Raw genomic sequence first — 13,385 nt, forward strand, 5'->3', positions numbered from 1 at the left:
GGGAGGCAGAGGTTGCAGTGAGCTGAGATCACACCACTGCACTCCAGCCTGGTGACAGAGCAAGACTCCGTCTGTTACTGTGCGGTATTTTATGTTCATAGCAATTAGAAAACAATTTTGTGCAAATGAGGTTTTTTCCCCCAGAAAAGAGGATAATATGTTAAAATATCAACTGCTTTCTTCTTAGATTTTTGGAAGAAGGAAATTTAGAAGCTGCAGCATCAGAGAAGCAAAGAGTAGAGGAACTCCAGAGATCTCGGAGACGATATATGGAAGAAAACAATCTTGAACATATACCAAAATTTTTTAAGTAAGTCAGTTAACTCCCATAGCAAGTTCATGTTTTGCAAATGGTTGCCACAGGCCATGAGAAACTCCAGTTAAATGAAAATAAAATGGGTAAATGGATTTTGATATCTTTGCTTTTGGCAGTGAAAATATTGAATCGATTTTGCACTTATGAAAAGTTAGTAACTATAAAAAGAAATTTTTTCTACAGCTCTTCTCTTTTCATGGGCAGCAGAAAAGAGTGAGCATCCCACCCAGAAGGCTCTTTGTCCTTCAGCTGCACTCTTTAGAATGGTGGAAACTGGTTCCCACTCCCTTAGCCAGGGGACTGAACCGGACCCCACTGCCCACAAGATCATCCTGGCTTTTATTAGGATTTCATTTTATTTCTATCACACAATGCTTGTGTGTGTTTGGATTTGGTCTCTCTGTGGTATGATAGTATGTGATTATTACAGGATTATTTGCAGGATTATATATACATCACACAGATTAATCTGAGGTTTCCAAATCCATCTGTTGCCCTCCAGAGCCAGGACGAAAAGCTCAGGGTAAACTTATCTCCTTTAGACTTGTCCTCTCATGACTGCCCTGGGGTAGAAATGCAGCCTTGCCTTTCAGATGTCTAAAGTGTCCTCCTCGGACATGGGCCCGGTAGGGGCTCTTAGAGCTACTGATATTGCATACTTTTAGTAAAGGAGAAATGATTCTTGTGGGTCTGGGACCTGAAGCTCTTAGTTACAGTATTTGTATATACTTTGTTGGGGGCTATTTACTTCCTACCCCTGCCAGGAGGTAATTTGTTCCTGCCCTCAGTTCCTCTCCCCCTGGCCCTACCTACTTCCATTTCACACATTTAACAACAAAAATGACTTCACTTCTAGTCAAAAATAGTCACATCATCAGTAGTTAGCAGATAAGACACTAACTGGCTTACAAAACACTGCTTATATATCCATGTCTAATCTATAGGAGAGGGTCCTATTTAAGGTTACCTTGATGTGATTCGTGACTAATGTTGATGTTTATATTTTCACAGAAAAGTTATTGATGCCAATCAAAGAGAAGCCTGGGTTTCTAACGACACCTATTGGGAGCTTCGAAAGGACCCTGGGTTTAGCAAAGTAGACAGCCCTGTTCTTTGGTAGACTGGGAATGTAGAGCTAGCCAACATATCACATTCTGAATGAATAAATAACTATGCACAATTATGTTTCTTATAGCTATGTGTGGTTTCTGGGTCGACTGAAAACCTACCATTTGCTTTTCTATTCATCTTTATAATGGACTTTCAGAAGTGCATTAGACAAGGCCCCTAACCACTTTGGGATCCTTTCTGTTTTGCTGCAACCATATTCCTTAAAAAAAAAAAAAAAATCCACACCGTCCTTGGAAAGCAGAATAAAAGGAGCAGAATATGAAATCCAAAGTCTGACCAGTTTGTAAAGAAAAACAAATGGTAACTGGTGCTTAAAGCTGATCAAGAAAGTTAACAACAACATAGAAACCACACGATTGTTCCACTGTCTGGAAGCACCATCCCCTATCGCAGGACTCCTGGGCCATAAGCAGTTGGTCAGTGCAGACTTCAAGTGTGTCTGTTTGATGTGGTGTGATTGTGCTGGCCTTGTTGAAAAAGATGTGATGCTTCTCAGAACCTGTTCCATCTGTATGCCATTGTTCATGCCTTAAGAAATGCAAAGATGTACAATAAATCATTTTTTAAATGTGTGCTCATAGGTTTATGTGAAGAACAGATTTTTTGAATCATGGCATGATTCACTTTCTCAATCAGAACAATTATGAGACTAACTTAAATGGGTTTTTCAAAGTGAACAACACGTGCTTTACTTTGATAAGTCAGTTGCCATACCGTATGTCTGAAGGGAAAGAAGGAAAAGGTGTGCTAAGTAGATCTCTGTATTTACGTGGCTCGTTAATTTCCTGTCCTGCGTCCAGATAATAAACCATCCCTCTTCCACCTAACCTCACAGTGTGCCCTATTATCTGGAAAAATCTGTCTTTGATTTGGACATTTGGTCATCAATGTTAAAACCTTAAAAGGAAATAACAAAAAGCATATGAAATTCCTGTGTGGGCTTAGTAGTACTATAAATGTAACTGTTTTTGAGTGAAGCACCATGTAATCCATGTCTCAATCCCATGCCCACTCCACTGACACTAGTCGAATTCCACTGAGAACAAAGGCAAGAATGCTAGTAGTTTATTTGCATTGTTTAAATGAATTCTATGCAAAATCATATTTCCAATTTTCATCAAGTGATTCCATATGGTACATGACTATATATTAAGCATTTATCTTGCTATTGGCAGAGATATGAAACTTAAGCTAAGGAATGTATCCGTCCCAAAGCAGGAAAGCAGAAGTGTGTTTTGCATACTTCAGGATTTGTTTTTCCTCCACTAATATACAGAGGCTTTCGCAGAAAACTTGCATCAGTATTCCTAAGTTTCTGCACGTAGATGACTATATAAATGCCTATGTGTTTTTTTAAAAATATCTCCTCAGAGATTTTCCTAGGGAATTATAAAATTACATATATTTTATTGTTAATTAGATGTTTATTCTTAGATTCTTACCATTAGAATTTAAGTGTTATTTAAAACTCTGATACAGTTACAGACACTTTACATTTTATTATGAGGTGTTGATTTTAGTGGTATTTCTCCTCAGCAAAGCATTCCTAATAATGGTTAATACACCATCAAATGAAAAACTGCTGATGAGAGCGTAAGGGAAAGCGCTAACGTTTCCACTAGATGGCGCAATATTTTATTTATCCAAAACTCATCCCTTGCATCTGAGTTTTTATGTTATGTGTACAGTTGGCATTAGCTTAGAATGGAATTTCATTCTCAGGTAAATTTTCGAATCCATCACCAGATCTAAGCATTCAGCTTCAACAATACCCCCTCTATTCCTCTCATTCCCATTTTAAATCCGTAGGTGGCCTGCCCTGCAGCAGTAAAATCTTTCCCTTGATATTGATTATTTTTCTGCTCATTCATCTTGATGTTCTTTTATCTGCATCCTGAGATACATGTCGTTAATTTTAATAAGAATCCTATTGACTTCCTCACGGAAGTCTGTTCTCCTATGGTTGATAAAGCTTTAAATACTATTTAAAGTGGTTCTGGTCTGTACTTACTAGCACTTCCCTGAACAGTCTCAAAATAGCCTAAACATAAGAAAATAATCCTGCAAGGTAAAGGTTTTTACAAGCAGAGATGAAGGAAAGGGAGCATCAGCTGACCATCAGATGTGGTATCAGGCAGCTGGAAGAAGACCCAGGACCCATCAGGGAAGCAACGACTGTACTTAGCAATTTGGGTTATAATTACAAAAAAGAAAAAATAGTAGAAAGGATCTTTACCAGACAGTAAGGTCACGGTACAAATCAGGTGAGTGAATGTTGGTCAGAGGTAGCCTGATACTCTGATGAGGACTTCAAGATGAGAATGAGAAAAATGTCAATTAAAATCACTACATTTGATAATATCTCAGATTTGGAATCTCTTTTGGGATTCAGATAGTCTGATTATTCCAATTCAAGTGTTCAGTTAAGTTTTAGTTACTATTCCTATAATACCCAATTCACTAATATCATATCTCCCGTGGAATATTCATTGGTGCGATGGCCTCATCCCCTTTTTTACTTTTTATTGACATGGTGATTATAAAATTATGAGACTCTATTGGAATTTTCATCTACATAGTATTTGGGCTGTCAAGACTAAATAGCAAAAGGGTAGAATATTAGATCATTCTCTTAATAAGACCTGATTTATTCCTTAGGATGTTATACAAACCTTTTTATTTCAGGCCTACTTTCTTGTTTTTTCCTAAAAGGATCTAGGATAGAGGAGAACATAATATGCCTGTACACTTCTCCCATGGTTTATTCATAAGCTGCTTCATCTCACTGGAGATGGTCATTAAGGAGAGAAGTAATGAGTGGCGATGATTCTGAGGACTTGGCTAGACTGAGCAGATCAATGGCACACACCAGCACTGGTAGAGGCTGACCAGAAGCTCATCGATTCCATGTGCTGCCACCCATGGTGCAGATTTACTCTCTTTTGCTGTTATTTTATTGTTTTTCTTAAATTAAGTCATTGTTTTTCATGGATTATTTTAAAAATACCTACCCCATAATTTTCAGGCAATTGTAAAAATAAACCTTATTTAAGGTAACTTTTAATGGTACATATCAACTATATGTAGGAAAAAATGCAATTTTCTGGGCAAGAGAAACCAAGGGATTTTCAATATATGAGATGCCAGGTTGTCAATTTTCTAAACCTTTTCCTCTAGATTATTCTGGTCCTAGGCCTTTCAGCGACCCCACTAATCAATTATTAGATCCTGCCCCAAGGAGCAGTGGCTTGGGGGCTGGATTTAGGGAGGAAAACCTGATTAAACTGTTTTGCTTAGTACTAGTTACAGCTGTAGCTGGAGAAGAGTTTATAAGCATAAAGTACATTTTTGTTATTACCTTGTGGATTTTAATTATCCATCTTGTCTAATCTTGTTCTCTGTCATCCTAGATAATGAGGTGTTTGTGGGAGCAGAGCTCTGCACACACCAGGGGATGTAATAAATGTTTGCACTTAGCCCAGTATATTATGAATGTGGCACAGTAAATAAAGTTTGTGTACAAAATATTAGTTTATTTCTATGGGAGCCATTATGTTCAGGATATATAAAATGTATCTAATTAAACAATTTTGAATCTATTTTGTGCTCTAGAAATATTCTTTTGGGGAAAGATGGAAAGAAATTTATAAATGGAGTTAAGATTAAAGTGTTTGGGGTTTTTTTTCCCCAAAAGCTTCCCAGTTGTTTAGAAATAATACTATCCAAAGTAGGATTCGATCCTGTAAGTCCTAATTGAATTTATTTTGTAAAACTGATACGTTTAAACTGTACATTGCATAATCATTCTGTTAAACTAAACTTTTGTTTAATATATAATTGTAAGAGCATATATTTGTTATTGAATTGAAAGACCTTTTTTTGTAGCTTTTGCTTTTAAAGAAGATGGCAAATTATCTAAGAAAGACAGCTTTAATACGTCCAAAATGAGATCTAAAGAAGGAGGTCTTTAAAAATTGTTGTGATGGAACAACATGTCCAACATCTTAAGCAAATGAGGCTTCATGATTAAGGCAGCTTACAGATAAGTGGAAAAGAACTGACCTGTCATATGCATCCTTTTGTTTTCCAAAACAACATCTGATTTAGTTCATTTTCTCCAGCCTTGCTCCTAACATAGTGAAGGGCATAGATACACATGTATGTTCTTTTGCACTGTGTCATTGTTTGTAAAATATACAGTATTTATGTACAGTTTCAGAGACATTCAATATTGAAAACCACTTCAGTTGGCCTCCTAGTGAATACTATTAATTTTTCATGGATTACATATTACCATATTACCCCATAAATACATTTTATTAGTTACTTTGGTATCTCCAAATTGGTAGAGAAAAAAAAACATAAAAATGTTCTTATTTTCTGCAATTTTTTTTTTTCTAGCCATTCCTTCCTCCCAAATAGAAGTGAGGGCAATCGTAGAGAGAGGAATATTAAGTTTTCGTAAAGCAATGTATCATCTTATTTGTGTTCCACCTGTTTCTTCTAACACTTAATTCATAAGGTGAGCAATTGAACTTCTTAATACTGTTAACGAGAGAATATGCTAGAACTATTACTTCTTTTGTCTTAGACACCCACTTTCCCTTAATTCTCATCTATTTAGTTTTTTAATAAAAGTGTTGCTGGAATTTTTTTGTCTTTTCAAGTTCTTTTTTGTTAATTTTATTGATATTGCTGTACTTTTTTTTTTTTTTTTGAGACAGAGTCTTGAGTGCTCTGTCACCCAGGCTGGAGTGCAATGGCACAATCTCGGCTCACTGCAGCCTCCGCCTCCCAGGTTCAAGGTATTCTTGTGCCTCAGCCTCCCGAGTAGCTGGGTTTACAGGTGTGTGCCACCACACCTAGCTAATTTTTGTATTTTAGGTAGAGATGGAGGTTTTGCCATGTTGGCCAGGCTGATCTCGAACTCCTGACCTCAAGTGTTCCACCCGCCTCAGCCTCCCAGAGTGCTGGGATTACAGGTGTAAGCAACCATGCCTGGCCTCAAGTTCTTTTTAAAGCTTGATTAAGGTATAACCGACATATAATACACTTCGCATATTTGAACAGTACTTGATACAGTTTGATGTATGTATATACCCTTGACATAATCAAAATAGTGAACATATCTATCACCCCCAAAAGTTTCCCCTGCCCCTTTGTAATCCTTCCCCATCCTCCATCCTGAGGCAACCACTGATCTGCTTTTATTATTTTTAAAAGTTAGCATATTTTCTTATATGTATTGCATATAGGATTTTTCTAGAAGGCCACGTGCATATGCACCCTCCCCTTCCATTACCCCGGTATCCGCCATCAAGTAGTAACATGTTGTAAGAGAAAGAATCCCATTAAGTCCTAGTTCTGGTAGCCCGGTACAAATTTAAGATTTTCCCCAAAAAATGAAAAAAAATTATTTAAAAAGTTTAGATTTGAAATGCTTAGAAAACAATCATTTATTTTTTTATATCAAAATGTCCAAGTAAATTAATGGATTAATTTCCATGCTTTGGGAGTCCAAAATAATGCTAACGCATCTAGTGATGTAACACCACTTGGTGGTGGTGCTGAGGAAACCCTGGGAAGTGTTTTTTCTCTTCTGTGTAATGAAAGACTCACTGACAAAGCCGTCGGGATCCAGAATGACTGCTATTGAAATGATATTTTGATGATGATGATCTTGGAAATAGCCTATGCTGATTTATTTATCATCCTCCCACCCCAACCCCACTTTTGTGTCACAAACATTTGAAACACCCACTGCTCAAGAATGCTGCTTTTCCAATTCTCCTAATACCCTCTCTCCCCATCTGGAAACAAAGTTACTAAACCTAGTTTTGAAAAAGCAATGGAAATGGAAGTGTCCAGTGAACTTACTGGCAGTTGTGCAAGTTGAAAGCTTATTCCTTATATCCTAAGACTAAAAGCCTTATTCCTTATATCCGGAGCCTAAAAGTTTGCTCAAAAGTAGAAAACTTTCCAGACAAGATCACATACAAAATGGTTAACATGAAATGCTAATGAAGAAACAAGGCAAGAATGAATATAAGGGAAATGGAATCTGGGGGGAAAAAGTAGGTTCTCTAACTGGGGCAGGGATCTTGCTTCTTGGGGGCATATGGATGGATCCCAGGTGGGCCACGAAAATCATCTTGGATATTTGTTTACAGGCTGATTCCTGAATTTCCCTCCAAAGATTCTGAGTCCACAGATCTAGGGTGTGGATCGAGAATCTTCATTGTAACAAGCACCCTCTGCCCCCAGGACGTGTTAAGGTAGATGGAGAACTAAGGTGAGAGTGTGCCAGCTAAATACTCTTTCCTTTGTCCCTGTGCCTCAGTCTTTTTTGTTTGTTTTTTTTTCATATGACACTCAGTAGGAAAGTCTAGTTCAAGAACCAGAAACTGAGCCGGGCATGGTGGTGTGCACCTGTAGTCCCAGCTACTCAGGAGGCTGAGGCAGGAGGATGGCTTGAGCCTGAAGCCCATGCCGCTGTGAGCTATGATTGCACCACTGCCCTGAGCCTGGACAACAGAGCAATTTCCTGTCTTAAAAACAAAAACAAAAAGTAATAAAAAAGACATTTCAAAAAAAAATTAGAGCTCAGCGACCTGTGACTCTCGCTTTTCCACTTTGTCATTTTCTTGACTTCTGTCCCACCGCCAGCACTGTAATATGGAGATAAAGAATGGGGAGGACAGAACTCTGAAACCTAAAAGACAAGATTTTTGCTAAACCGGAGAACATAAAAATACATTCCTAGAGGCAATCTAACCAGCCAGATAACCAGAAGTTTACTCTTCAAAGCCAAGAATCAGTACCCCTACCTCACCTTCCATTCTCTCTTAGGCTTTGTCTATGTCTCTAAGGGGAGTTTTTCAGTTGACTGATGAGGTCCTGACTGGTAGGGAAGCCTGCAGGGAAATCCTGTGGCAAAGCACACTCTTGATCACCTACTTAACAAGGAGGTCTAGCAGGACATTCTTGAGCCAGGTCAGCTTCTTCCCTGAAAATAATATATATTTTTAATTTCTGTTTGAAAAATCTCCACTGTGAAATTACTCTGCTTATATTAGAAGGTATGAAGACAGTGGTTATGTACTGTTCGTTTGCATATGGTCATTTTGAGATAGAAAAGTTAAATTTTTTTAGGAATAGAATTTCAAGCAACTTTCTACGAAAATACAGCTTGTGGTTAAATTTCCTAATGAAAGAGGAATTATTCACTGAAAAATTTGTCTAATCTGTGCCACCTCAAAATAAGAATTGTGCCTCTTCAATGAATGTTGTATATGAGAATGTTACATTTGTAACAGCACAGGAAACTCAATAAATTTTAAATAAATTATATAAGTTTTTTTGTGTACAGTATGTCCTGATGACTTTTCTACATTACTAATTTTTCAAAAATTACTAAATTTGCCAAATATTTTTATCTGTTTGAAGCAAGAGACTTCGAATAGGATATAAAGCTTGAGTACTTATATCTGACTATATTTCCAGGTCTTCCTCATGTGTTTTCAAATCAAATATGTTTTCAAATCAAATACTAAAACACAGATTCTTTTCCTGAATTTTGAACTGAACTTTCCTGAATATTAAAAGACTTAAGGCTGGGCACCGTGGCTCACGCCTGTAATCCCTGCACTTCGGGAGGCCAAGGCGGGCAGATCACCTGAGGTCAAGAGTTTGAGACCAGCCTGGCCAACATGGCGAAACACCGTCTACTAAAAATGCAAAAATTAGCTGGGTGTGGTGGCGCATGCCTGTAATCCCAGCTACTCGGGAGGCTGAGGCAAGAGAATCACTTGAACCCAGGAGGCAGAGGTTGCAGTGAGCCAAGATCATGCCACCGCACTCTAGCCTGGGAGACAGAGCAAGACTCCATCTCAAAAATTAATAATAATAATAATAAATAAACAAAAAAAGACTTAGAGTTGCCTTCAGTTTCCCATGTTTCTAGATTATAGGAGAAAAGCTGTAGTTCATGAAGTCTGCAGGAAACTCATAATCACTTAGATGAGAGTTTCTTCCATCTTGGTCTCTTGGGAAAGTTCTAGGGATTCATTTACATTCATTCAATAATTCTCCCTTTGGGAAGAGAGATTTCATGGGGGGTATTTTCTATCTGTCAGTGGTGAAAACTCTTTCAATAAAACAATGACGATGTGTTTAGTTTGCAATCTGTACACATATTATAAGTAGATGATTTATCAGCCTTAATCTCCAAGTCTCCAATTTCTTCAAAAGAAGTAGAGGAAGAAATATTTTCAGAGTGTCAAAACAACATACCAGCTGTTTGGTTAACTGGAATCCCAAAATCCGTTTTTTGTAAAACAAACATTGGTAGTCAACCTATTTCAATCCTGCTGGAATGTTATAAACTCACATGCTCTGGGGCCTTTCTACAGCCTGGCCCCACTGTGGTGCATTTATGGGATGGTACCCAGCCTATCCTGACACTGTCCAATCACAGAAATGTGAGGACCTTGTAATATCATGTCCTAGGGATAAGTTCCTAGGGCTCTATTGAGGAGAAACTGATGTGGTTGGCGAGAACACACAAAGAAGTCGGTCTTGTCTCCTTTTCTGTGTATGCACCAGAAGTTATCAGCTTAGAGGGAAGGGAGAGGTGGCAAGAGAAGATTGAGAAAATGCTAAACACTTGAAATGACAAAGAAATGCCCCCACCCCCTTTGCCATATGTACTTAAGTAACTGGGAAGCAAATTGAAAATAGAGAGACATAATAGATGAAACTTTCATTTGCATAGTTTGTGATTATACAATCACAGTTGCCATAAGTCGGTTTTCCTGCCCAATTATAAAATCATGCCAGAGAATTAATCTCTTATAAAAGTGCATATAGCCCCAGTTACATTAAACTATTGCTGGTTGTAGGTAGTGGTTTCTTGGTTTTGTTTTAGCTTGCTAAGTACAGAATTAGAGGATACAATGGGATAAACACAACTGAGTATGTGACAACAGTTTGTTGACTCAGAGAGAAAGCCATCAGATGGCAAGGGTTGACCATTGAAGGATGTGGGTTGGCCTGACTCAGAACTGCACGGCCTGTCTGGCAGCTGCTTGGCCAGGCAGCTGTGCAATGTGGACAGCTGGCTGCCTGAAGACCAGCCTGCTTCAACGGCACAGGTTCTGCTAACATGCTAACAGGGCTGTTTTCTCTTTAAAACAATGGGTTTGATGGGTTGGGAGGGAGTGAAAACTATAAAAATAAATCTCTACCAGGAAGCTCTCAAGTCTCTTAATGAGGTCATCCATATAGCAAGTACTCTAAGGTATAAATAATGAAAGCTCAGTATTTCCTACTTATTCCTGAAATTGTCCATCATTTTTAAAGTTTACCAAGAGTAAACTTCCCAAATGTAACAGCTTAGTACTTTACCCTTCAAATTCAGATTTATAAAATTTTAGAAGAGAAATATAAGAATGAGAATTTTTCTTTCAAAGAAAATCAAACCACCTCACATTCAACCCTTCTCTTCCTTAAGATTCTCCTCCAAAATACTTAATTTTCTACTTCATTCTCTCGGAATTTTCTATATGTTAGCATAGTATTTTTTGGTTATTATTTTTTAAGCTGCTCATCTTCCCTGATTGCTTTTTTATTACTATTATTTGATATGGAGTCTCACTCTGTTGCCCAGGCCAGAGTGCAGTGGTGCAATCTTGGCTCACTGCAAACTCCGTCTCCCAGGTTCAAGTGATTCTCCTGCCTCAGCCTCCCAAGTAGCTGGGATTACAGGCATGTGCCACCGCACCCACCTAATTTTGTGTTTTTAGTAGAGACGGGGTTTCTCCATGTTGGTCAGGCTGGTCTCGAACTCCCGACCTCAGGTGATCCACCTGCCTCTGCCTCCCAAAGTGCGAGGAGTAATAATTTAAATGTGTTTTAATCCGTTGCAGTTATTATTTTTACTGATGCTTAAATTATCTCCTCTTTGGCCAGTGGGAACCTCATTAATCAGCTCCTGAGCCTCTTGACACTGTGGTGCGGTGGTTCACACCTGTAAGTCCAGCATTTTGGGAGACCAAGGAGGGGATATTGCTTGAGCCCAGGAATTCGAGATCAGCCTGGGCAATGTGGCAAAACCCAGTCTCTACAAAAAATACAAAAATTAGCTGGGTGCGGTGGCATGTGTCTGTAGTCTCAGCTACTTGGGAAGCTGAGGCAGGAGGATCTCTTGAACCAGGGAGGTTGAGGCTGCAGGGAGCCAAGATCATGCCACTGCACTCCAGCCTGGGGGACAAAGTGAGACTCTGTCTCTAAATAAATAAATAAATAAGCCAATATGAGCTTATTAGAGATCTACATTTTACTTTTAGTTTAGAGATATGGTTTCACTCATATACTTAGCAGTATATGAGTAGGTGCATACAATGAACAAGATTCTCGCTTAACACATGATTAAATCTGAAAAAAAAAAAAAAAGTGAAAACCTTAACAATATCCTCTGTCTCTCTCACAGACCATTGCAGGAGTCAATATAACTAAATACCTCCTAAAATTTCAAGGAGAGTAGCCAGGGTACTTGATGATAAGACAAAGTATGCTCAGACTGAGGGACTGAGGAGAGCCGGATCCTTCCAGTCCTGTGGGAGAAGCAGTTGATGCTACTGCTTAGCTACTTGGTGTGTCTGTTGTGCTGTGGTCTGTGCCTTGGCATGGGAGGTACATGAAGCAGGGTCAGTGAAAACTGTGGGAAGTTGTAGAGTATGTAGAGGCTTAACAGTCTTATGGAAGAGTGTATAACGGTCCGTTCACTTTTGCTATAGTAATTCTAGTATTTATTGCATGGTGAAAGTCTACAACTGTTCATTTATTTCCTTGGTTGATAATAATTTTTGTTGTTGTTGTTGTTAATGAGACGGAGTCTCGCTCTGTTGCCAAGCTGGAGTGCAGTGGCGTGATTTCAGCTCACTGCAACCTCCACCTCCTGGGTTCAAGCGATTCCCCTGCCTCAGCCTCCCGAGCACCTGGGACTACAGGCGCATGCCACCACACCCAGCTAATTTTTGTATTTTTAGTAGAGACAGGGTTTCTCCATGTTGGCCATTCTGGTCTCAAACTCCTGACCTCAGGTGATCTGCCTGCCTCAGTCTCCCAAAGTGCTGGGATTATAGGCATGAGCCACAGTGCCCGGCCTGATAACAATTTTTTATTTGTTGTAAGAAGCTAGCTTTTTAAAAAAGGACACATGTAATAAGAGATAGAGTACTGAATATTTGTTTTTTAAGAAAATTGATAGCTACTTGGGAGGCTGAGGCAGGAGAATCACTTGAACCCTGGAGGTGGAGGTTGCAGTGAGCCATTACACTCCAGCCTGGGCAACAAGAGCAAGACTTCGTCTCAAAAAAAAAAAAGGAAAAGAAAATTGATAAAGGATATGTAACTTGTACCAAGTGTTCATCAATGTTTACCATCCACTATTAGTCATTTCATCCATCATGAAATCAATGATGGGAAGTAGAGGAAGACCACCCAAATGAGAGCAGAGGTTACTGACTCAGAGCTGGCTATAGCAAGAGAGTCAGCCTCCATCACTTGCATTTGGCAGAGACTCAAAGGCAGGAAAGAGAAGAGTCAAGCTCTATATTTTAAGCAATTTCAGATATATTTGGTTTGGAAGTTGTTGGCAGGAAGAGATGCAGGTGGGCTAACTGGAAGCAAGGCCTCTTGGGTGTTTGGTTTAGGGAGCATATTTGACTTTCTCTGGTTGGTCCTGAGTTGGAAGAGGGGTAAAAAACAGGGAAGTTGGCAGCCATTGAACAAGTCCTGACTGTTCTGGACTGATTGTTGTAGGAGTTGTAATATAGTTTCCCGGACCGGATACTGTAGAGCAAGCTTGCCCAACCCACGGCCTGTGGGCCACATGTGGCCCTGGATGGCTTTGAATGCGTCCCAACACAAATTCATA

General features: G+C 39.0%; 1 protein-coding gene across 4 annotated transcripts in view; it reads left to right on the forward strand.

Annotated features, from left to right (window-relative positions):
• OSBPL6 (oxysterol binding protein like 6) overlaps nt 1–5,046 on the forward strand; it is a 209,065-nt gene extending 204,019 nt beyond the window's left edge. For all 4 annotated transcript variants that reach the window (XM_030802339.1, XM_030802340.1, XM_030802341.1 and 1 more), the window contains 2 exons: nt 188–310; nt 1,328–5,046. In XM_030802339.1, coding sequence (XP_030658199.1) covers nt 188–310; nt 1,328–1,436 — 232 coding nt within the window. In that variant the 3' untranslated portion in view covers nt 1,437–5,046. The remainder of the gene's footprint in view (nt 1–187; nt 311–1,327) is intronic.
• The last annotated feature ends 8,339 nt before the right edge of the window (nt 5,047–13,385 follow it).

This window comes from Nomascus leucogenys, chromosome 22a, assembly GCF_006542625.1.
Source record: "Nomascus leucogenys isolate Asia chromosome 22a, Asia_NLE_v1, whole genome shotgun sequence".
Classification (NCBI taxonomy): Eukaryota; Metazoa; Chordata; class Mammalia; order Primates; family Hylobatidae; genus Nomascus; species Nomascus leucogenys.